This window comes from Zonotrichia leucophrys, chromosome 4, assembly GCF_028769735.1.
Source record: "Zonotrichia leucophrys gambelii isolate GWCS_2022_RI chromosome 4, RI_Zleu_2.0, whole genome shotgun sequence".
Classification (NCBI taxonomy): Eukaryota; Metazoa; Chordata; class Aves; order Passeriformes; family Passerellidae; genus Zonotrichia; species Zonotrichia leucophrys.
Genome location: NC_088173.1, coordinates 1,712,591 through 1,735,650, shown reverse-complemented (window position 1 = coordinate 1,735,650; position 23,060 = coordinate 1,712,591). Strand labels below are relative to the sequence as shown.

At 41.8% G+C, this 23,060-nt stretch overlaps 2 protein-coding genes across 5 annotated transcripts in view; one reads left to right on the top strand and one right to left on the bottom strand.

Annotated features, from left to right (window-relative positions):
- Positions 1 to 8,371, bottom strand: part of CFAP99 (cilia and flagella associated protein 99) — a 53,905-nt gene extending 45,534 nt beyond the window's left edge. The window contains exons 1-2 of the mRNA XM_064710210.1: positions 8,197 to 8,371; positions 5,423 to 5,547 (exon numbers count right to left, since the gene is read on the bottom strand). Coding sequence (XP_064566280.1) covers positions 5,423 to 5,547; positions 8,197 to 8,284 — 213 coding nt within the window. The 5' untranslated portion in view covers positions 8,285 to 8,371. The remainder of the gene's footprint in view (positions 1 to 5,422; positions 5,548 to 8,196) is intronic.
- The window catches only part of ZFYVE28 (zinc finger FYVE-type containing 28), a 180,132-nt gene that overhangs the window by 14,371 nt on the left and 142,701 nt on the right, over positions 1 to 23,060 (top strand). For 3 of the 4 annotated variants that reach the window (XM_064710206.1, XM_064710205.1, XM_064710204.1), the window contains exon 1: positions 8,857 to 9,140. The exons of the other annotated variant lie outside the window; for it this stretch is intronic. In XM_064710206.1, the coding sequence (XP_064566276.1) occupies positions 9,102 to 9,140 (39 nt within the window). In that variant the 5' untranslated portion in view covers positions 8,857 to 9,101. Of the gene's footprint in view, positions 1 to 8,856; positions 9,141 to 23,060 lie in introns of those variants that run through there. 4 annotated transcript variants of the gene reach the window in all.

The window sequence follows — 23,060 nt, the reverse complement described above, 5'->3', positions numbered from 1 at the left end:
TTACAGTATAATAAACATGAAGACTGTAAATAACTAAATTACAACTCAAAGTTCCTGGAAGAACATAAAGTCTGATCACTCACTGAGAGCAATAAACAGAAAATCCTTTTATGGTGTAAAGTTTACATGTAGCAGAAATAAAATATATGGAGTTTAACACCTCTAGACTGATTTTGATCGTAACATTCTAAATAGAGGAATTAGTTATTAATCTCCCATTATTCAATAATTAAAAATCCTTTCATAGTTTTCTCTTTTTCTCTAAAACGAAAGGATGATAATCAGTGAGTTTCCCTAATTCCACTTTTATACAGAAGCCTGAAATGGGAGTTGGAAGATAGGAATTGAGATTTGGATGTGTCTTTCTTGCTTCCTGAGTGGCCTTGTGGAGATCATGTTCTCTCCTGACACCTTGGTTTTAAACACTGACAGCTCCCTGGCACCCAGCAATTTGTAATTGCATTTCCTTCACACTAAAAGAACATTCTATCTTTATACATGCAGTGGTTCAGACAGACCTGAACTATTGTCCCAGTAACAGTTTACCTTTCTTTAATCTCACTTACTTTTTTTTTTTTAGCACTAATTTTCTGATTTCCTATTTGTATATTGAAACACTGAGTGTCTGCAAAGTGCAATGAGTGAAAAATGTATCACAGTGGTTATTTGATGTGGTATCTTCTTGATCTACCTCAATTACAAAAATGCAGGGCAAGATGGGTGCTTTTCTCAAGCAGCACACAGGGATTAGGTGTGAGCCATGGCTGCTGTAAAAGGGCTGGGTAAAGCTAAATCCCACATACAGGTAGGAAAAAACCTCTGGAGAGCAGAATCTAATGATATAATTTCCTACAAATAAACTGCTTTTCTCATACACCAAGGTATGTAGAGTGTAATGTTGCTAACTTTAGGATATACTCAGGAGCAGAGTGTACAGCCAAGTGTTTTCCAAAGGGATTCCTCATTTCCTACACTGAGAGAATATGCTCAGATGGAACAGGCATTTGAATAAAATGATAAAGGTGCATTAAGAAGTTAATAATAATAATCAAGAGGTTGATTCCGCTTCTGCTGAAGTTAATGGGTAACCTCCCATGTTATTCGAGAGGAACAAGTTGAGAGCAGCTTACATGGCCTCATACACATAGCTGATTTTTGACAGGAAGTTGTAATTTTTTAAAGTTTTTACCTAATTATTTGGAAATATTGAGTAGTTTCAAACCAAATGTAGGGAAGCAGCTGGGGATGTATTTTCAAAGTGGCACACAGGAATCAGCAGTGCCTTGCAAACTTTGGCCTTTTGGTTTTCTGATGAAAATCCATGCACAAAATTTTGCCAAGTGAAAACCAGCCATTTGCATGTGTTTTGTGTGAATTCAAACTGTAGCAGTGAACTCCCCTGAAGATTCTGTGTGTCCTTACCATGGCCAGTCCAGGGCAAGCAGAGCTTTCACTACAATACAGGGTGAGGCTGGGACAAGCCACGCTGGGTCAGTGTGGAAGCCCAAACTGAGAGATGAGATCCTGTCTCACCTATCTTCTGTGGCATCTGCCTCTTGTGGGCTTCAGTTTGGAAAGAGAGAGGCAGAGATTTCTCACTTGATTGAGGTACAGTAGGGATTGGAACTGAATGGGCAAGAATTTGAGGTGAGCAGAACAATAGCAAAGAGGAAAGCAGGACTTGCTGCACAGGGACAATAGTACTGGAACCAACCACTTGAAGAGATGGAACTGGGACAGGTTAAATAAAGACACCTGGGCAAGTAAACTTGAGGGCAAGAGAAAGGACAGGGATAGAAAAATGATGGATCATAGAACAGAACTCAGTTTATCCTTCTCTGCCATCCACTCACTATTTGGGTAGCAGAGTATTCCAAACCTCTACAGTAAAGTGCCATTGTGCACTGTCAAAATAGAAACATTTCTACATAGTTTTTATGGAAGACCAAAATATACTATTTCACATAATCATGTATTTTGACTTTTGTTTTAATTATTTACATAACCTAAGGTGCATCTAGAAATTAAAAATTAAATCTTGCTGAAGATTGACTGTGCTCTGAACTATTGTCACCTTTGGAGCAGCAGAGTGAAACCGAAAGAAACCCAATGGATTTTGATCAGAATATTCAACAATGACTGACTACATGCTTAGTGAAAGATACAGTATGGAAATCTATGAATTCCTTCTTACTATCATTTGCAAAGCATATTTTCAACCTGATGGCTTCAACACAATTTATTTCTTGCCTCTTTCTTTTTTTATACATTCATATTGTAAAGTCCTTCACTTTAAAATATAATTGTTTGCCTACTTTCACTTGTTTTCCTGTGCCTCAGTTCACCAGCTATTTTTATGGCTTTAATTTGCAAGGATTCCCACAAGAATGGTCTCATGCTGTTGGTAAATGGTTGACAGGGATATTTGGATCAAGACAGATTGTGCCTTCCAGACTCCCTCCTGTAGCACTGCATCCAACTTCCTTTCACAACATATTCCCATTTATCTTGTACACAAATAAGAACTCTAAACTTCAGCCTAGGATGCTGCCTCTTCTCTGTGCCATTTCCTTCTCATTGTTGTCAGTTTAATTTCAACAGTACAAAGCTTCAGCACTCTTATGCTACTTCTTTCCTCAGTTATTGGTGCTATTGCCACCCTGCCTGTCAGTCAAACCCATAACTCCAGAGGTCATTTTTCATGCAGATTACTCCCCAGGATATCATCACCAGTTCATGTGCACATCTTCTTCATTCTTTTTGAACAGTATATTTCAAATAGTATTTTCCTATCACTTCCTAGCTAAAAATCTAAGTTAGTGTCTCAGAATTTTCTATTTTATTGAAATAAGTGTCTCTGTTGTGGGTTTAACCAACCCCATCTCAGTAAACCAACCATCTGGAATGCTACTGTTAAGTTCATCCTGCCAGTCCATTGATTTGACCCACTTACTCCACCTACCATCTCACAGTTGATTCTAGCACATATAACTAAAGCTGCCTGTCAAGATGCTTCACAACTCAGTTCCATTCTGCATTTCATTTCTTACTCTTTACTGCTGTCTTCCCCATTTCTGATCAGCCAAGGATGCCCATCTCTTCATTTCCTTTATTAGATTTCCAAAGGAGTAATTTTGTTTAATTTCAATCAGTTCCTACATATACTTATATTGCTCTTAAAATCTACTTTATTCTGACAGAGGTTTTGCTCTGCAAAGTATCCTTGGCTCCTGGCAGTTCAGGTGACAATGTGTGGCTGTCAGAGGTTCTCATTTTGAGCATCTGGCACTTGACAAGACTGGCTCCTGCAGCCCCTGCCAGTGGGGTGCTGAACTCCCTTGAACCTGTTCTGGAATGACTTGGGTGTACTGTGTTTTTCTTTTGAGAGAAATAATCTAGCCCAAAATTGTTGGTTTCACCAGGAACATCCCCAGACAGGTGAACAATAGGCTAAGGAGGATATGTTATGGAGACCATCAACAAGTTATCAAAGAACTAAACAAGACACCTGAGATATCACATTAGAAGACATAAAGACTCTAAGCTATCCAAATACAGTAAAGATATACACCATGAATGAAACCTACAGTGTTAACATCTGAATGCACTCTGAGGGGCTGGAAAACTATTAAAAGTATTTAGAAGAACAGAAGACTTGTAGAGGAGTCGAGTGTGATATTCTGCACACCTAGGTCAGCAAATAAATAAGTATGGAGCTGTGTCTTGTAATTACTTAGATCTGATCTCTTGGAATCTGACTCTCCTGATTTTTTTGGTCAGTAGATAACCTGAGCTTTGCTATTTGTTATGCTGCTGGCATGAGACAAACAGTTTTGAATCTAGTCTGTGGTTTAGAGCCAGGCTGTTGATCAGGATACAAACTGAAGGAAGTTTCTGCATGGGTTAGTTAATATTGGCTAATTGGTAAGTTACCAAGCCTGGAAATCATGTGTACAAAAAATCCTACAATATTTTTAGGATCATATGCCTCTTATGAAACAGAAAAGAAAGAAGTAAGTTTTTAATGATGAATTTTAATCACCCATTTGCTACTGGAACAAAGCTGAATTTTATATAAACACAGGTCTTTTTACTTTCTTTGTTAAATCCTGTGTAGTAGGTGACCAAAAACTAGCCCAGAAAAAGATTTTGGCCTTACCTCTGGCCTCAGCTATCCTCCTTGTCCTTCCCCTTTGGAAAGGGTTTATTATGAAACTTTAGATTCATATTTCTCTAATGAAGTTACTGGAGTTTTGTCTTTTTACTAGTTTTCCTGGGCTGAGAAGAACAATGATCTTAAGATTCATTTTTATAAGCATTTATTTTGGCAGCAGTGGTAACTGGATTTACTTGCTCTCTGCCCAGTGAAAAATGATTATTTTGAAACTGGATCAGTTCCCTGATGTAATTCAGAATATGAATCACAAAGAGTTATGCCAGGACTACAAGGCAGGAGGGCAGGAAAGAAGGGGCCTGAGTGGCAACTGCTGGAGAAGGCAAGCACCCAAGGAATGAGTGTGAAGCCACTGCTCAGCCCCAGCTTTCTTATCACACCTCCACGGTTTTATATTCTTTTAGTCATTGTATTTATGCAAAATCAATGCAAAAGACTGTCAGACTGGAACAGCAGTGGTTTATCCCTTATTGTCAGAAGGGGAAATGAGCACTGGAGCCACATGGCAGTGTGGAATCAGGGCTCCAACAATGCCATTTGATAACAATGGCACACACACACAACAGCAGTCTAAACAACATTACTGGCTTCCCTTGGTGGTTTGCTAAAGCTGATTGACTCCACCAGCTGCCTCAGCACAAGTCAGGGTGACATTGAGGACAAAGAGGTGACACACTGTGGTCAGGAAGGGATGGAAACTGCTTCAGCCAGAACAGACACAAATGGGAAAATCATGCTCTGGTTACTTGCAGTATTAAATTAGAATCTGCTGGCTGATTTATTGTCACTGTCCTTCTATCACACTGTTCTGGTGGGCACTTATGTCCTCAAAGCAAGAATACCTGATCCTGTGACTCAGCTTCTGAACTGCATTTGTACGTACAAATGGGTGGTGCTGTCAGAAACTTCTGCTTTGAAGGAAGAAAAGAACAAGAATCCTCAAAACAGCTTTGTCAGAAGTGGAACAGAAGTCTTCCCTATGACTATCTCATCAATTTTAGAAGGTTGTTGGTTTTTTTTTCTCCTTCCTCTTGTTGCTATCCAAGCAGTTTTTCAACCCCTCCGATCTTTACTGCCTTGTTTTCTGGTGATAACCATAAGAAATTTGGACTTTACTCATGAACAAAAAATGTCACTGTAGGGGAATCAATAAAAGTTACAACAACATGTTAGAAAACAGATACCTTTGCATTTAAAATCACACAGTAACAAAGTAAACTGTGTAAGATCAACCAAAACTTAATATACCTGCATCACAGCTGATTCATTCAGGAAATCCTCCAAGCTCTGATTTTCAGGGTTAAACTTGTTAAGCTGTTGCACTATGAGTGCAATAAGTTCTCTCTGGCTGACCATCTTCACCATGGAGAATCCTATAAAATACAGAAAATCATTATTTTTTTGTGCCTCCTTCAGTTGTGGCATAATGCATGGTGACAGGCTCATACACAAGTTACACTGCAGTAATGTAGAAGAGAACATTTAGGTCAAGCTTTCAAAACCACAGTTACTCAGAACAGCTGACAGGAGAAATGAAAATACAGTACAAACAGTGAGAAAATAGAAGACAAAATTACATATTGTAACTATCTCAAAATATCTTAAGGATACATGTTACTGCACCAGGTTATTTCACAAAATAGAATTAAAGATAATATAGAAAAAAGCATGGATTTTGCCTGTGTGCATACAGGTCCTACTTAACACACCGCTCTTCCCACTGAGATGTATCAGAAAGCAAAATTTTAGTCTTAAATTTCATCACATGTTGCTGTAAACAGCCTGTTTTTCAAAAGAAACAAAAGAACAGGAACAGAGAGGAATTCTAAGGAAGCAATGACTGTTGGTCAGCAGGCTGGGCCATGATCACAGCATTTCAGTGGTCTGGGCCACTGCCAAGCATTCTGAAGGCACAGCAGTTCAGTATTTATGCTTGATGCTTTCCTTGTGAAATAACTGGATTTTGTCTAACTCAAATGAAGCCTTACCCATATGTCTGAGAATGTGTAGGACTTGTTACCTCGATTTTAATGTTCAGATGACAAGAGCTATAATGCATTTGTTCCTACACACACATGTTGTTGTGTATGAAGGTCCAATGACAGCAATTATCAAGGCCTGAAAGTCATTAGGCTGGTTTAGCAATGGGAAAAAATGAGCACAAAAGTAACTTTCTACAGTGAAAATAAAAATGTAATTTTGAAAATAATTCTTGTATTCTATATATCTTGTCATATTTTGATGTCAGAAAAGAATGCCTGATCCAGATGATTCATTCCCACTGTGGTAAACAGAATTAATTTATTGCTTTTAAATATTAGGATAATATTTCCAGACACAGTGGTATTGTACTCTGCCTTTCAGCACCATCTTACTCAGTAATTGCCTAAATAGCACTTTTCATTACTAATCTCAAAGAACTGAAAAAAATAGTTTGTCTGTGATTATGTTCAATATAGCCATTTAGGTGCCTGCTATGATCCAGACAAAATATCCAAATAAAAAAAAAAGTCCAGCAAAACAGGGTTGGATCATGACCAGGGATGGCAAATACAGAAAGAGGCACCACTGTGCAAGGGAATCACTTACTCCACTCCTCTGAGAATCATTTGTTTCTCAGGTAAGAATCTGCCAAGGCTCTTACACTCACAAGGGATTTTGGATAAGCAAGGGAGAAATATGTCTGTACTTCAGACTGAATCATAATTCAGGCTCCAACAGCTCTGCCAGTAACAAATGCTTTTTCTTCTAGCATACCAGTAAGAAATCTGAGCTCTCATGCTCTGATATCCACGCCTCCCCCCAAATAACAATCATTAAACCCCAAAACTGGAAAGTGAGAACTAAGATGTGTAGTAGAGCCTTCAGATCTCTGAACATACAGGGGTTCTTAATAGAAAGGACCCCACTTCTAATTAAAGAAGCTGCTATTATTATTGTCAATGTTTTAAAATATACACATCAGGAATAAAATGCTTTTGGTATGATATGCACCCTTATTTTCACACAATCATTTAGAAAACGACTCCAATTCTTATGTATAAAAATGATATAAATTTATACTGTGTATAAAATGGCAGCATTTTTCTTCCATTATCAGCTGTAGATTTCAATTATAGGAGGTGAGAACCTGATTTAACCTTATTTTACAGTGGAGATTGGAGATATTTTGAAAGCAATTACACAGGATAAGAGTGGCCACAATTGTAGGAATTGGTTTCAGTGACCTGAAAGGTTCTTTCAGGTTTTACATCTGCTCCCACATTCCCAGCCTAGAAAGACTGAGATTGCATTTCCTCTAATGGAAGCTGTCCTTCTTAAAAAGAGCTGAACTAAGCCTCCCTGCAAAATTCAGACAGATCAGATGGAAAATGTTCACTTTGAGGATCTTAATTTTAATTTTCATATATTTCAATGTTTTGCATACCTACTGCAAGTGTTTTCCTTAACATGACACGGTGTTTTTTATCTCTTATCTTGTAGAACTCTACAATTAAATACTTATTGTATAAAACCTTCTGCAAATAAGTTGTGTTATGTTTATGGGGTGGGTTAGCAAATGGACACCAAGGCTGGCAAAATTTCAGGGAGCAAAGCCCAGCAACCTTGTCCACAGTGTAACACACCCCCCTTGATATGTTCTGTTGTACTTATAAACCCCTAATGAATATGAACACTAAAAGAGAGCAGGTTTAGATTAGATATTGAGGAGGAATTCTTCCCTTGAGGGTGGTGAGGCCCTGGCACAGGCTGCCCAGAGAAGCTGTGGCTGCCCCATCCCTGGCAGTGCTCAAGGCCAGGCTGGATGGGGCTTGGAGCGATCTGGGACGGTGGAAGTGTCCCTGCCCATGGCCGGGGCGTTGGGGACGAGTGAACTTCAGGGTTCCTTCCTACCCAAACCCTTCTGTGATTCCATGATTGTGTGAAAATAAAGGGACGAAGGAGCCACGAGCCTGCCCGTGGCACCCGCCACTTGAACGCATCGGGGATTGCACCCGGCTCTTTCCGGAGGTGTCACGTACGGCCACATCTGCCTTGCACCGCCGCTGCCGCTCCCGGCTGTCCCCGCCGCTGCTGCTGCCGCTCCCGGCTGTTCCCGGCGCTCCCCATCCCGTTCCCAGCGCTCCCGCCGGGCCCGTGCCGTCCGTGTCCCTCCAGGCGCAGGAACACCGCGCGCCCCGTTGCCAAGGAGCGCGAGGGCTGCTGGGAGCTGTAGTCCTGCTGCGAGCCCGCCTCAGTGTTTCCAAACGGCGCGATCGGGGACCCGGAACTTCAGGAGCGGGGAAACAAGATGGCGGCGGTTGTTTGCTGCCGTTGCCAAGGAGCTAGTGCCGCGCCCCCCCCCCGGGTGTTTCCGCTCACGGGCAGCCAGCGGTCGGTGACGCGCCGGTTTCCGGGTCACGGACAGCGCTGGCGGGAGCAGGTAGAGCCTGCGATTCCCGACCGGACGCGCTCAGCTCGGCCCGCAGAAAACTACAACTCCCGGCAGCCACTGCAACAAGGCGTTCGCCAGGGCGTGGCCTACGCGGCACGCAGTCTCCCCGCCCCCTTCGTGTGTTACGCAAATGAGCAGCCGGGTGGGCGGGGCGATTGCTCTGGCCCACCCCGGTCCGCCTCCCGATTGGGTGGGGAGGGGAGGGTGCGGGGGCGGTATCGCGCATGCGCGGTGGGGCGGCGCTGCCGCCGGCCGCGCAATGTTTTGGGGGCGGTCGGGGCGGCGCGGAGCGCGCGGAGCCGCCGGACGGTCCCTGCGCTGACGGGAGCGCCCGGCGGCCGCTCCGCGGGACCAGGCGGCGGCGCAGGAGGAGAACGCGACCCGGCGGAGGCTCCCAGCGAGGGGCACGGCTCTCTTCACTCCTGTGAGCGGCGCGGCTGCGGAGCCGGCAGCTCCCGTGGCGGCGGCAGAGGGGTGTCAGCGGCCGCGGTGATGATGAACAGGTTCCGAAAGTGGCTGTACAAACCCAAGGCAAGTTGCGAGGAGCCGCCGCTGCCCGGGGGCACCGTCACCCCGCGGCTGAAGTCGGGACGCGGTTGGCGGCAGAGCCGGGCGTGCAGCCGCGGGGCGCTCCGCGGCGGGAGGCGCCGTGAGGGGCGAGCGGAGCCCGCGGGCACTCGGCGGGTCCCGGCGGCCGCGGCCGGAGCGCGGCGCCCGCTGCGGCGGGGATGACAAAGCAGAGCGGCGGCCGCGGGGCTGCTCCCGCCCGGGGCGGGCTCGGGGCTCTGCCCGGCACCGCCGAGGGGCTGCGGGGCTGGCGGCCGTGCCCGGGCGGCGCTCCCGGCTGCGCTGCGGGCTGCGCTCAGCCCCGAGCCCGGAGATGATCGGGCGCTCCTGTAGTGCCATTAGCGCTGTGTGTGTGTGCACCTGGAAACTTGGCAAGTTAGGAGGCTTATTGGAAGGTGCTCTGTAGGTGAGTGTTTTGTGCCCTTCTCGCTTTGAAATTCTTGGAAGGAATCCAAGAATCGCAGTTTGCTTTGCGATGAAATTATCATCTTCTGGCTCGAGTTAAGTAACAACTGTCTGGAGGGTGATCTTGTTTGGCATGTGATGTTCGGCTCGTAAATCAAGGACATTACTGGTTTTGAACCTCTATAGCATCTTTTTCTTGGCCAGGCATTACAGCAGTCAGTATCGTTATGCACTTTCTGAAGTGTTTGATTTAATTTTGGCTCCTCTTGGTCACTATCAATCGTTTTTTCCCTATGCTTTACTGTCAGTGTTGGGTCTCCGTTTGTAAACCTTCCATGTACTCGGTTCTCTTGGCTGAATTATAGCCGGTGTGTTGCAGTGGGGGGTAAAAAAAAAGGCAGAGGTGATACTGCAAAACAAAAGTTCATATTATGCTGGCTTTATGGATATTGCATGTAGTCCTAACTCTTGAGTACCACTGAAGAGCACATAATTGTCAGATAATACTGCTAATAACTGCAAGGGAAATAATATAGAAATTAGGTAACCAAAAATACAGTAATGAATTACAGATAACTTTCGTTGGATTTTCTTATTTTTATATCTTTTATACGGTGGAAAGACTAGGGGAAGAATAGTTAATGAACCAAAAGAAATGCTGTTAATCTTAAATGCAGAGGAAATCTTTGTGAATATGGCCTTTTCACTGTTTTTTTTAAAACAAAACTCATTCAACTTCAAATTGTTTTTCTTTGTAATGGAGATTTTATATTTTTGTGATAAAACTTGTTTTTTAATATACTATCCCTTTGTTGTAAGGTATGTGTTTGGCATTTAGGGTCTATATCAAACAGTGTACACTTAAAGTTCTGTGGGACTTCTCTGGGTTGAAGGAACTTTTCAAGCCTGTTGCGTGACGCTGGGCCTCATAAAACAGCAGCACCTATTGCTGTTGGTTTGGAACCAGCACCACTGCTTTTTGTTGTGTATTTGTACCTTTGCCAACAGTTTTTCTTAGTTTCAGTAGCTTGCAACATCATTTTTGTTCTGGCATTCAGAATGGGTTGCTGGTGAATTGTAAGCGCTTCAGAAAAAGTCATTTTTCCTGGTGTGCTGTTGAGTGGGTGTGGATCATGTCATTAAATACACAGAGGTTTGAATAGCATTTCTTTTATAGAGGGTGAGACAGAGGATTTCACATGTAGAGACTGTACCTTTCCTGGTTTATTGCTTGCTTTTCTGCTTAAAGGAATTTGCAAGGATTCCTACCCAAAAGATCAGTGGGTTCCAGGGTCTGTTTTGAATGTAAGGCGTTTTGAAGAGGACTTTGCTGAATACTTATTCTGGTTGAGGCTCTCAGGTCTCAGGATTTATGTTGCTTGTAACCCTCTGTTAGGCACTATGGGCTCCAGGTGCATTTTATCAGGTAGGTTTTGCTACTCCCAGTAATGGGGAATACTTCTAAAGTATTCCAGATCCTACAGCCATATAATAGGACTTCTCCATGGCAGTAGGTTTTGGCACTACTGGATGTTTGGCCCAGAGCTTTGATGGCTTTTCAGAGAGGTTATTTCTGAAGGTGAGGGGTGGGATGGCATCAGAGTGTAGCAAATTCTTAGTACAGCCTGCTCAGAAACCTGAATATGTGGTTTAGCTTAATCCTAGGGGAACTATTTCATAATTCATCCCTGAAACAACACAGCCCCAAAATATGTAAATTAATTCAGCTTAATCTTTTTAAATGGTGAAGACAAGGAAATGGAATAGAGCAGAGTGCATAACAAGGTGGATTCACAAAAGTCTTGGGCTAATCATTACTGCAAGATGCAGGACCTGCATTCAGGCAAGGATATTTACTTGGTAACTGCTGCCTCTGTTTGAACATACCAAGAACGGCAGAGAAAATGTGGGTGTAGGAAGTGGAAAGTCTTGACTAATGTTGGGAGCATGTCACGAGAGCAGCACGACTTCCCTGGATCCGTGTTCAGTCAGTGCTTCCTGCCCAGCTCTGTTCCTCAGCTATGCTGATCTGCCACATTCTAACAAAGCAGATAAGTGCCAGTGGTGGAGGTGAGCAGAGGATGGAATAAATAGCGGTGACGTGATCTGTAGAGCTGCTGGGAGGCAGACTTTTCACTGATGTGTTGGAGACAGAGCAGAGACAAGATTTTGTTTCCAGCCTCCTGTGCCACATTGATTGTTGTTTAATTTTTAAAGTGTTGTCTGTAATATGTGTTTTGCTTTTGGGGACTGTGGATTCAATGCCTTTTTAAGTGTTTGGAGGGAGGATGATGTTTGCCTCTGAAGCTTTTGCTGAGGGGTGATTTGAAGCAGTAGTGTTCTTGAATTGCAGCACATGGTGGAACAATAGTTACTCTATGTTTGACCTCCTCAGGACGCTGCAGGCTTCCCAGTCACCACCACCTTCTGAGACAAAAGAATGATCCTGTCTAAATCAAGATATTTGTCTGTGTGCACAGATACAGTAGAAATGTTCCCTGCTGCTTCAGGGAATTTCTTATCTTGTACCTGCTGGAGCATTCCACAGGTGTCCGGCCAGAACCTGCTCCCAGCAGATCTGAGCCTCCAGCCAAAATACAGAACTGGGCTGGCCTTGCAGAGCTTTGAAATGCATTTGATGTCCAAAGAATTCAGAACAATTTCTGTGAATGCTGCTGCTTGAATCTGGAGACTAGCTTGAAAAATGCGTGGGTAACTAGCTCACAGGGGTACCTGCTTTGAATTGAGCTCATGTTTATTGATATTTTGAAAGAGCTGTTTTGTGTATGATGGGGAGAATAAAAGTCTGTCTCTAACCACAACTTGAATGTTTTTTAATCTGTTTAACATAACAGACTGAAGCATCTTCAGTGTCTGCTTATTTTTCATATTTTTATTTTAAAAATATTGCTTGTTTGGTGTTTATATGTCTGAGGTTTTTTTTGCTCCTAGTTTCTTTCACACAGTAAATGTGAACTTCAAGAAATTAAGTAAAGAATTTCTTATGTTCCTGTAAGTGAGTCCAAATCTGTAGTTGCTGGTAGTAAAGCTACTGCTTTGAGAATGCCTGGCTCCAGTTAAAGGATGCTCACAAAACATGCACCAAGTCTGGAGGTTTTGTAGGTGTGGTTTTTGACACCCCCTCCTCTAAGACTGACCAAAGTGCAGCTGTGCCCTCAGTGCTGCTGTAAATCAGAGGCTCTGACTCCCATGGGGCTGTGAAGGAGGGTTCAGGAAATGGCCCCAGCTTGTAGCTGGGAGTGAGCACTTGCTGACAAGTGGGTGCTCAGCACAGCTCCTCCTCACCCTTCAGAGGCTGAGCATCTTCTCCCCCTGCAGTGCTTGAGATGCTGAGAACTGGAGTTGCTTTCTTCCCATGTGTTTGTTCTGAAATACTGTTCGTTACAATCTGATAATTGCTTTCTGCAGCTGGATTAGCAGATACATCTTCAAGAGGTTCTTGCTGCCTGTTAATGTGTGTCTGCAGTGGTGCTCTGTGAGCAGAAATAGCATTTAGGGATAAGTGGAATGGCAGGTACTTGGAGGAGGCTTGTTTTTATGTCTGCATGGAGTGCCTTTTTCTTAGCTATATTTCTATGAAAATGAGCCATAGCTAGTAATAATTGTTGCTACTAATAGTTGTTAAAGGACTTGGAACAGCAGATAGGTATGCTAATTAAAAAAAGGCTTAAAAGATAGTAAAAGGGTATCTTGGAATAAGCAAGCAAGATGAAGAGAGTATGCCTAGTGAATCTAGAGCAATCACTTTAAGTAGAGAAGTGAGAGCCAGTGGCAAAACTCAAAAATAGCCAAATAACCTCTAGGAGATTCTGTATTACTTTGCACAAGGAGAAGTGCTCAAAAAAAAAAAAAAAAAAAAAGAAAAGAAGTCCTAGAAATCATAGGTGAATGTTGAACATCAAAAACTTCACAAGGAATCATCTTCCTCAGCAGCCTTGTGAGGGTTACTTAGTGGCAGAGCTGACTCCAAAAAGTAAAAGATGGGAAGTACAATAGGAAATAGCTGATTTGTTTTCTTTAATGGTATGAAAAGAAACATGTTTGCAGGATTTTTTGTAGGAAAAGATTGTAAGTAGCAAAAGGGATTTTAAATATGAAGTTCATTAGAAGAATGGAAGGTAGTAAAAAAGTACACAGTTAACTGTGCTTAACAAAATGCGAAAAGCATTTTTAAAATTGGGTCAGTAGAATGAGATGCAGCAGGAGAGAGAATTATTTTGAGCAGCATTTAAATGGATGGAAATGGTCAGAAATGAAAAAGGACAAAGCTGCTTTAATTGCCAAGCAACTATTGATACTAGTTTGGGGGAGTGAATAAAAAAGGAAGGATGATTTCCCAGTGACAGATGGAAAGCAGCTAGCATCTTATTTTAGCTATGATTTCCAAATCTTGAAAGTGACAGGTTTGCTGTTCAGAGAAGAGAATTAGAGCAAGTTTATTCTTGGGAAAAATGTCTTTAAATGAGCAGTGAAAGAACAGGTAAAAGCTATTTATAACTTACTTTCATTTGACTGGTGCCATACAGTATTCAAAACCTTTGGGCACAGTAGTCTGTGAACAAAATTTATTATTTAGTGTAATATTTATATTAGCAGCTAATGACTTTCAAGACAGAAGATTGAGGAGTTTTTCTTACTTGAGAAAACAGCTGTTACTGGGTTTTTGAAAAGTCACTGTTTTAATGATCAGCTCTTTGATCTCACTTATCTGTGTAATTATTCTTGTTGCCCCTCTCTGATCAGAGTCTGCAGCTATTTAACTACATTAATCAGTGTTATTGATAACAATCCTGAGGAAGGCAACTTATAAATCATCATGCATTATTCAGAGTTTTGCATATTGAATTGCTTCATTTTAGAAGCACCATCTAGTGGTTTGAACACAAGTGTGGGAGCTAATAATTCTTTGCTGATGTATTGTAGCACTGCAGCTAAATCAAGGCAATTACCTGCAGTCATATTGTTCCTTAGCCTTGGTTTACCAGTAGCTGAAAAAGGGAAGGAGGCCACTATTGCAGTTGACTAAGAGAATTACTTGTTTGTTTTTATTTACTCTGGTGTGTGTGAAATGTATTTGTACCTTGTGAAATGATTTTTTTTTGATGTGGATTGCTGTGAGCAGAATCAAAATGTATCAGATCCAGGGCCCATCTAGCCTGGTGTAATGTCTGGTGGTTCTCTCTTTCTCTGTCCTGCAGCAGATCCCCAGGGACAAAGAAGAGACAAATGGAAACTGCTGTTTCTGCTGGATTCTTTTAAAAAGTTTGGTAGTTTGCAGTACAGGAGTTTGTTGAGCTACAGATTGTGCTCTTATAATTCAACAGCTCATTAAGTTGTTTCTTTTAAATGACTAACAATTTTTCAATTCATTCATATTTCTGGTTTCCATGACTGCTGGCTTCTCAGTGCTTAAAGCTGAGTTTGATTCCAATGGAGAACGTTTTCTAAATGTTCTAAAGAAAGGAATAGTGGTGTTACCTAATGTGTCCCCTGTCCTGCAAACTCATCCTCTGGTGTTTCTCCAGGAAACCTGATTTGGATGTTTAGATTCTGTTGTTCTCCTCCCACAATGTGATGGTACTTAACAGAATTTACAAAAAAATTACTTCTTAGAAATCACAATGCATTTGTCCTAGGTTATTTTAGAGAAATGACAAAAAAACTCCCACTAAGAATATCTCAACCCTGGACCAGAGTAGAACATTTTCTTACTGAACTAACTGAAAAATAAACAGTGCAAATGCTGTTGATGTGCTGCATTTAACTGCTTTAATAGTTATGATGATCTACTTTCCTGGCAGTTGTGCTGGCAACATTGACTTAAATTAATTCAGTAAAACTATTTTTAAATAATGGTGTTAAAAATAAATTAATTGAAGGCTGTGTATGTTTATTTGGCTCCCATTTGAAGGCTGACCCACCTTCACAGTGCAATGTAAAAGAGCAAGTTTCTCCAGCTTGATTGTTATACTGGAGGATGATGCTAAATTTGAGTCTGTCTTACCTGTTCTCAGCTGAGTCTTTGTTTTCCTCTTGAACGTACTCAATATCCCAGCTATTCATTGTCCGGTTTATCTCGGCTGTTTGAGGGGCCTGGAAAGGCCCGGGGTGGCCTTGGGGCAGCCCGCGTATCGAAGGACGAGAAGAGGCTTCAGTTCTTCTTTCGGTTTTTATGTTTATTAATTGTTTATCTAAAAGATTTTCTTTCGGCCTGACAGAGCTCTGCTCAGCAGCCAGCCATGAGCACACTGTGCTGCCCTCCGGGCAGTCACCTATCTTTATACCCATGGTTACGTGTACAATATTTATCATTTTTCCCCAATACCATTTATTCTTATAACTCGGTGCACTCTCAGTAATAACCAATCCAAAAATGCCACTGGCCAAAGAAGATGGAGGAGAAGAGGAAGAAGAAGAAGGACAGGACACACCCCAATTCCTCCATCTTACTCCTCTAAACCCCCCTGTACAGAAATCCTAAACCCTGTGTCTCACCCTCTAATTAACCAATCCTTCACCATCCACCCCGGTGAAGCCCTCATCCTTGTCGTCTCCTGTGTAGGATCAAAGTCCAGCCACCAGACACTTCTGGAACATTCCAGGACTCCCGAGCCCCCCAAGGTGGTCTCGGTGGCTCAGCACCTCAGGACTGAGATTTTGAGATCCGACAATTCATTGTATCTCAGATGACAAGTGGGATCACTGGTGTGATGGCCACGTGCCCCTGCAGGAAGGGAGCTGCTGCATTCCCTGCTAGCTGAGGCTCTTGAATGCTGCAAACTCGGGCTGCCCCTAGAGCAGCTCAAGCACAGCCTGAGCCTGGCTCTGGTGGACAGCTCAGGCTCACAGGATATGGTTTTCCTTTGAGGCAGTGTCAGCTGCCTGCCTCTTGAGAACAGGTGAGTGACAGAAGTTGGAATGCATTTTCTAGAAGTCTAGATTTAGGGTGGAGCAAAGAATGAGGATTTTTTTGGGAGATAGAATGTTTGGACAACTTAACTATAGTGTATTCCTGGCTCAGTATGCCTTGCTGGAGTGACTGTAAGGCCTTGCTCTTATTTATTTGTTTTGATGACGAGGGTCAGACTTACAGCATCCTGTTTGTCTGTCCTGCCCTGCAGCCTGTAGGGCTTTCCTGCTGTCACTCCAATAGTCAGTGGCTTTTTTGCATTACTGTTTAGGCCTCTAGCCTGACCATTCCTCTTCACCTTCCTGATCCCATAGATGGTGGTTCTTCCTCTGGTCCCTCTACTCATTCACCACCTTCTCCTGCATTGCTGTTATTGCTTTTGATACTGTTTAGGAATAAGATGCCCTGAAAAGCTGATAAACAGGAGCTGAGTTGTGCCTGCACTTTGCTTAGTCTTGGTAGGCCACAAGCTTGTTTTTCTTTTCTTGTAGGGTCTTTATTCATACTTGATGACCATTCAGAATGAATAATGTAAGAGTGGGCATCACATCAGTACTGGGTGCACCGTTCTGGGTGAATGAATGACAGGCAAGCAACTGGGGGAAAAGAAACTAGAGGAGACAGGTGAAGAAGATGGGGTTAAAAAAAGACTTGGCATAGAAATGGAAGAAGAATAGTTTGAAATAGGAAAAAGGGGGATGACTCTCCTGCTCTTTCAAAATGTCTGCTCTTTATTTTGAAATAGAACACAGGTTAATTTAAATCAGGGTGATGTTTATGCTGGAATGTGTTAATTCCTGTCATCAAGGGGCACTTTGATCCCTGAGAATCATAGGTGGCTGAACTAACTGGATGCTCAGGGTGTTCTGCATTTCTGCTTTGCATTCCTCTAATTCTTGCCTTCCTTTGTAGCCTTTTAATGTAGGAAACATTTCCTGGCATTTTGTAGTTCATCAGATGTTCAAAACCACAGTTTTCTCAGGTTATTGCTTCCTGCCAAGAAATGACCTGAGCTTGAAAGGGGTCTTGAATGTTTGTCTAGAATTGGCTTTTGGATGTTTGTCACCTAATAAACTTTTTTATGAATGGTGAGGGCTCTCATAGTAATATCTTTGTCTAATTCTCCTTCTGTAAGCACCAATCTGCAGGCAGAAGTTTTATCTTTCTGTGTTGGTCCAGTTGTTGAAGTCTGTGTGCTCTTAGCATACCAATGAGAACATACCAGCATTCTTCCTGTAAAACCTTCCAAACCCTCTCAAAGCACTGTCTGCTTTTTACTTTATTTTCAAGATGCCTGTATAGAGAGTGGATGTCTGCATTGCTAGATATTTAATGTTTATTTTCTAAGTATTTTTTGTAAAGCTGGACCAGGACATCTGGTCTAGTCAACTACATTACAAAAATGTCTTGATGGAGTTGATATCATTTTATGGTACAGGATGGATGGAAGCCCTTACAGAATAAGGAAGAGTTAGTATGATGTAAGGAACAGGCAAAAATGCAAAGGGCCTTCAAATCTCATCTGGAACCTGTGATTTATTTTGCTGTGTGTTTTAAGGAATCTTGCAGTTCCTCACCAAGGTGTAAGAGATGAAGTGGGAATGGCAGCTGGCTTTTTCTGTATCCTTTGGTGGTGAGTGATGGTTACATGAGGTCCTGTAAAGACATTGTGGTGCCGTGGGTGCTGATTGCAAGTGTACACACAGGCCTTGTTTGTGTGGCTGTAATTTTGATTGCAGTGATTTTTCTTTAAGTCTGTTTCTCTCTGATATGAATGTTCATGCTGGAGAGTTTGGCTGGATCTAAAGGTTTGTTCTCAAGGCCATAGGTAGCACTGTTCTTTTGAGGAATGATCTTCTCTGCACTGCACAGCTATCTTACTTCTTTTGTAGAAAGCTGAGCATAAGGAAGTTATGTCATGATTAGCACGAAATAATTGGAAGAGGCCTTATGTTAAATAGTGCTTATTGTGCACTGACAGGTGCTCATGGGTGTTAATTGTTAATTTGGCTAGTGTTTTCTTTGTATTGAAGTGGCTGAGAACTGATGTGTTCCTGTTGGAGAGTCTGGTTTCAGCTATTTTGGTGGTCTTCTGGAGTTATTTTAAGGAAGGGTATCTTTGGTAGTTTTATTGTGTTTTAGTAATTGCTTTGTTATGGTTTTGTTGAAGCAACTGGCTAAGTATATTTGAAGAGAATATTATATCCACAGAAAATATTCCATTTTTCAGTAAGACTGGTTTTTGGTTTGCTTTGCTGTTATTTGGTTTTTAAATTTTTGCTGGTTTCTTTTTATTTTTTTCCCCTAGGCTATATCATACCCTTGTGTGCAAAAGTTTTGTTTACTGCTTGCAATGTTTCCTGTTTCCTTGACATTACTTCCACTTAGGTTTTTTGGTGGGGTTTTGTGCATAATTGCAAACCTGCTGTAAATTTCTTTCCTCCTTGATTTCAGTCAGGATACTTGACAAATACTAGACCTGATAGTAGTGGTGGCAGTAGGAAGACAGAGACTGAAGTAGAAAGGCAGTAGGCTTTTTTCCCTTCACTTCTCTCACTAGAAGAGACAAGGAAGCAAGGCTTCTAATTGGGCATTTAGGCATTTATCTTTATTTTAGAGTCTGGATTCTGTTGACAATTTTTTTTGTCCAGTGATTTTTAAAGTTGTATTTTCTCAATTAATTTGCCACACTACTTGCTTTGACAATTAGTTTATTTCAGGAAGCCTTAGTCTTAGGTTGTAACTGTTTTTCAGTTTATTTCTTTTTCTATTGAAATTTGAGAGTTATTATTTGGCAGTTTCATAGTAGGCAGTCCTGTGTATAATTGATGCAATAAACCAGTAAGTTAATGTTAAAATAACTCTTACTTCTGAATTTTGAAGTATTTTTGGATATGGAACTGGGATGCATTTTTTTTCTGAAAATGAATGAATCTTTATAAAGACTACATCCTTTCCTGTGTGAAAACATTAAACCCATGTTTTGCTCTGCAATAGAAATGTGTTAATTTCTCGGTGTAATATATGTATATCTGTCTTCATGGATATATAATCTACTGTTCTGATATTAACAAAGTAGTGTTAGTGAATTGTAGGTGCCTCATTGTGTTGATTCCCTGTGTGAAACAAAGAGGTTGTCTATTATATAATATCTGACTTGTTCAGTGCATTTGATCAGCTTGATTTGCTTTTTGGGTAATTTAGAAAAGAAATGTGTCTGGTAGAAATCTGTACTTTGTGAGAAATCATATGCTATGTAAGACAATAATTCATGAGTAATCCTGAAGAGTTAAGAGGTGCCAACCTTTCTCCTGGAAACATTAGCTTTACTGTAGGCAGGATAAGCACAATTTTTGCTTAAGCCCAGAATCATTTGTTATCAGTCAGGTCAAGCAGTGAAATGTTGTGAGGTTGGTTCCAGCTCTTTTTTTCTCTGAGTCAGTTCTCAGTCTGTATGTATCCACATGTGCCTGCATGTTGTGTGTGATCCAAAACTTGGGTATCATCTGTGCATCTGTCAAATACAAATAGTCATGCTTCCTGTCTCTGAAATGGGGACTGAGGCATGAAGGTGAGAAGGGGTTATTTGGTGCCCTAATGTAGGTCAATAGCCCAACTAGCCAGAAAAGCTTAATTTGGGGATTTCTCAGCCGTTTTATTCCTTATTTGCCACTTCTTTCTCTCCAGTGCTTTTTATGAGATGATTTTTCCTTTTAGGTTACCCTGCAATATCATTTTACAGCTGAAGCAATAGAGCAGATTGTCTGTACTTTGCTATTCAAAGATTGGAGTGCAACTTACTGTTGCCATATGTTTAGATTCAGTGTCCAGCTCCTCCTTACAAATGAGAACATATGGGAGATAGGTAATGGTGATTTTCAGCTGTTAATTAGTCATGGCTAAAGTGATGCCTCACTAGCCATCCCTCCAGTTAGTTCTGTCTTTCTCATCTCCCCCTCGTGGTAGCATCTCTGGTGTATATGGAATTGCAAAACTTCTGAGGGGGAATAAAAAGGGTTTCCTTCCACTAAAATGCTTCTGTAATTTGTCCTCAAATGAGGTGGGGCCCTTTACTTCCAGATTTTTTTTTTTTTTGTTTGCTCTTTGTGAAATCAAGTTACTGATGTAATGCTGCATAGTAAAACAGGAATTAGATGCTAAGTGCTGGTACCTGTGCTGTAAACAGGCTTTACAGTGTTGGATAAAAGTTTTATAAGTAATGACGAATCTTAACCTTTGAACCTGTTCTTGCAAACTCATGATAGGATGTGGGTTTTAGTTACTCAGTCTGGTTACTTGAACCCTGTTATTACACACTGTTTATTGCTCCCTCCTTTTACTGCCTGTTAGGTAACTTTTCTATTGCAGTGACTGAAATCTTCTGTAAATAACATATGGTCAAATGTATTGGTGCAAAGAGAGACATATTTGCCTGTCTCCAGTGTCCAGGATACCTGACGCTCATCAAGAATTTTTGTGCACTCCCCTTGTGAATTTTAAGTCAACCAGGACAGTAATGAAAGTGAAGAAATGCTGCTGGTGCTCAGCTGGTTTTTCAGCTTGCAGCCATGTGCTCCTGTCTTACCTCCCTGATGTTGGTGTTGGAAATTGTGTAGCTGTGTTTTGCATTGGATCATCTTTCTAGCACAGGAAACTTTCTTTTATAATATATGGTTTTACAGGCTCAGTTATCAGCTTAACTGGGGAAAGGGGGCAGCATGAACTCCTCCTTTGGTGGCAGGATGGTTTTTATATTCCCTTGTACCAGCTGTGGAGTTGCACCATCAGTGTCTTTAGGGCTTCTGTTTTATGTTCTACTCGTAGTATAAATACTGGTAAAATGAAACCCCAACCCAAATTGTGCCAATTGTATTGTTCTGTGTTTTGTGTGGATGGTGTTAATTTCTGTTACACAGAGGCCACTCTGGAACCCAGGTGAAGTCATGTGGGACTGAGAGTTGGGCTTCTGATTCAATCGGTTTTCTGGTCTGTTTGAAGGGCCTGGAAAGGCCCGGGGTGGCCTTGGGGCAGCCCACGTATCGAAGGACGAGGAGAGGCTTCAGTTCTTCTTTCGGTCTTTATGTTTATTAATTGTTTATCTAAAAGATTTTCTTTCAGCCGAACAGAGATCTGCTCAGCAGTCAGCCATGAGCACACTGTGCTGCCCTCCGGGCAGTCACCTATCTTTATACCCATTGTTACGTGTACAATATTTATCATTTTTCCCCAATACCATTTATTCTTATTACCCGGTGCACTTTCAGTAATGACCAATCCAAAGGTGCCACCATCACCACAGAAGATGGAGGAGAAGAAGAAGAAGAAGGACAGGACACGCCCCAATTCCTCCATCTTCTCTAAACCCCCCTGTACAGAAATCCTAAACCCTGTGTCTCACCCTCTAATTAACCAATCCCTTCACCATTCACCCCGGTGAAACCCTCCTGTCCTCATACAGGTGTCGTCTCCTGTGTGGGATCAAAGTCCAGCCACCAGACACTTCTGGAACATTCCAGGACTCCCGAGCCCCCCAAGGGTGCTCTCGGTGGCTCAGCACCTCAGGACTGAGATCCTGAGATCCGACATCTTAGCATAAAATAGGCTCACCCAAAGTTATTTTTAGGTGACATCAAGGTGCAGACCTTGTATAAAATGTTAATGCAAGTAATCTTGCAGTGTTAGAGGCACAGGTAGCACGTGTTGGAAGCAAACCTGTGCAGGAGTAGCAGGGCAAGGCAGTGATATTTATGCAAAGGACAAGGTTTCCATTATTGAACTGCATGGTGCTTTGAGCTAGCTGTTGTTACCAAAAAGAGCTGTGAAGGTGTGTGGTGAATGCTTTACTGTGAGTTTGGCAAATCTGTTCTCTGTTTCAAATTCCATATGTGAATTATCAAACCTAAAACTTGTTAATTTTGGGCTTGGAACTAGTAGAGTAAAAGATTGGCTAATTACACTATTTAAACATTAAAAAAATGTTAAACACTTTAAAAGCATTTCCTCTATTTAATTTTCATCAGCTGGCTCAGAATTAATATATTGAAATGACAGTATTGTCAGATACTGTAATATTTTTCACTGTGTGCTTACTGTAATGAGATTTAGAAAACTGTAAGAAAGAGAATACAAATCCTTGTTAATTTTAACCAAAAGTAGTTTTTTTCCTCTTTTACCTTGTATTTGTATTTTGAAAGCTAGCAAATAAAACTTCTGCACAGCTAAATAAAAAAGTACCATCTGGGATACACAAGTAGAGGTACTCTTACTCTGTAGATTGCTGCCCTCATCTCTCCAGTAAAGCAAGGAGTACTTGCACAAGTCACTGCCTTCTGCACTGAGTGGCACTGCACTGCTTTATAGTGGCACTCAGTGGTCACAAAGAGCTGAAAATTTTGCTCTTCTGGAGGAGCAACTCTTAAAGCAGCAGCAGCTGCTTCTGGGGATGTTATTTGCTCGAGCAACTTAAAGGCAATATGGAGACTGATATTCCATAATGTGTTTCCATATCTGTGTGCCTGCTGTCCCTGGTCCCCAGTCCATGAGATCCA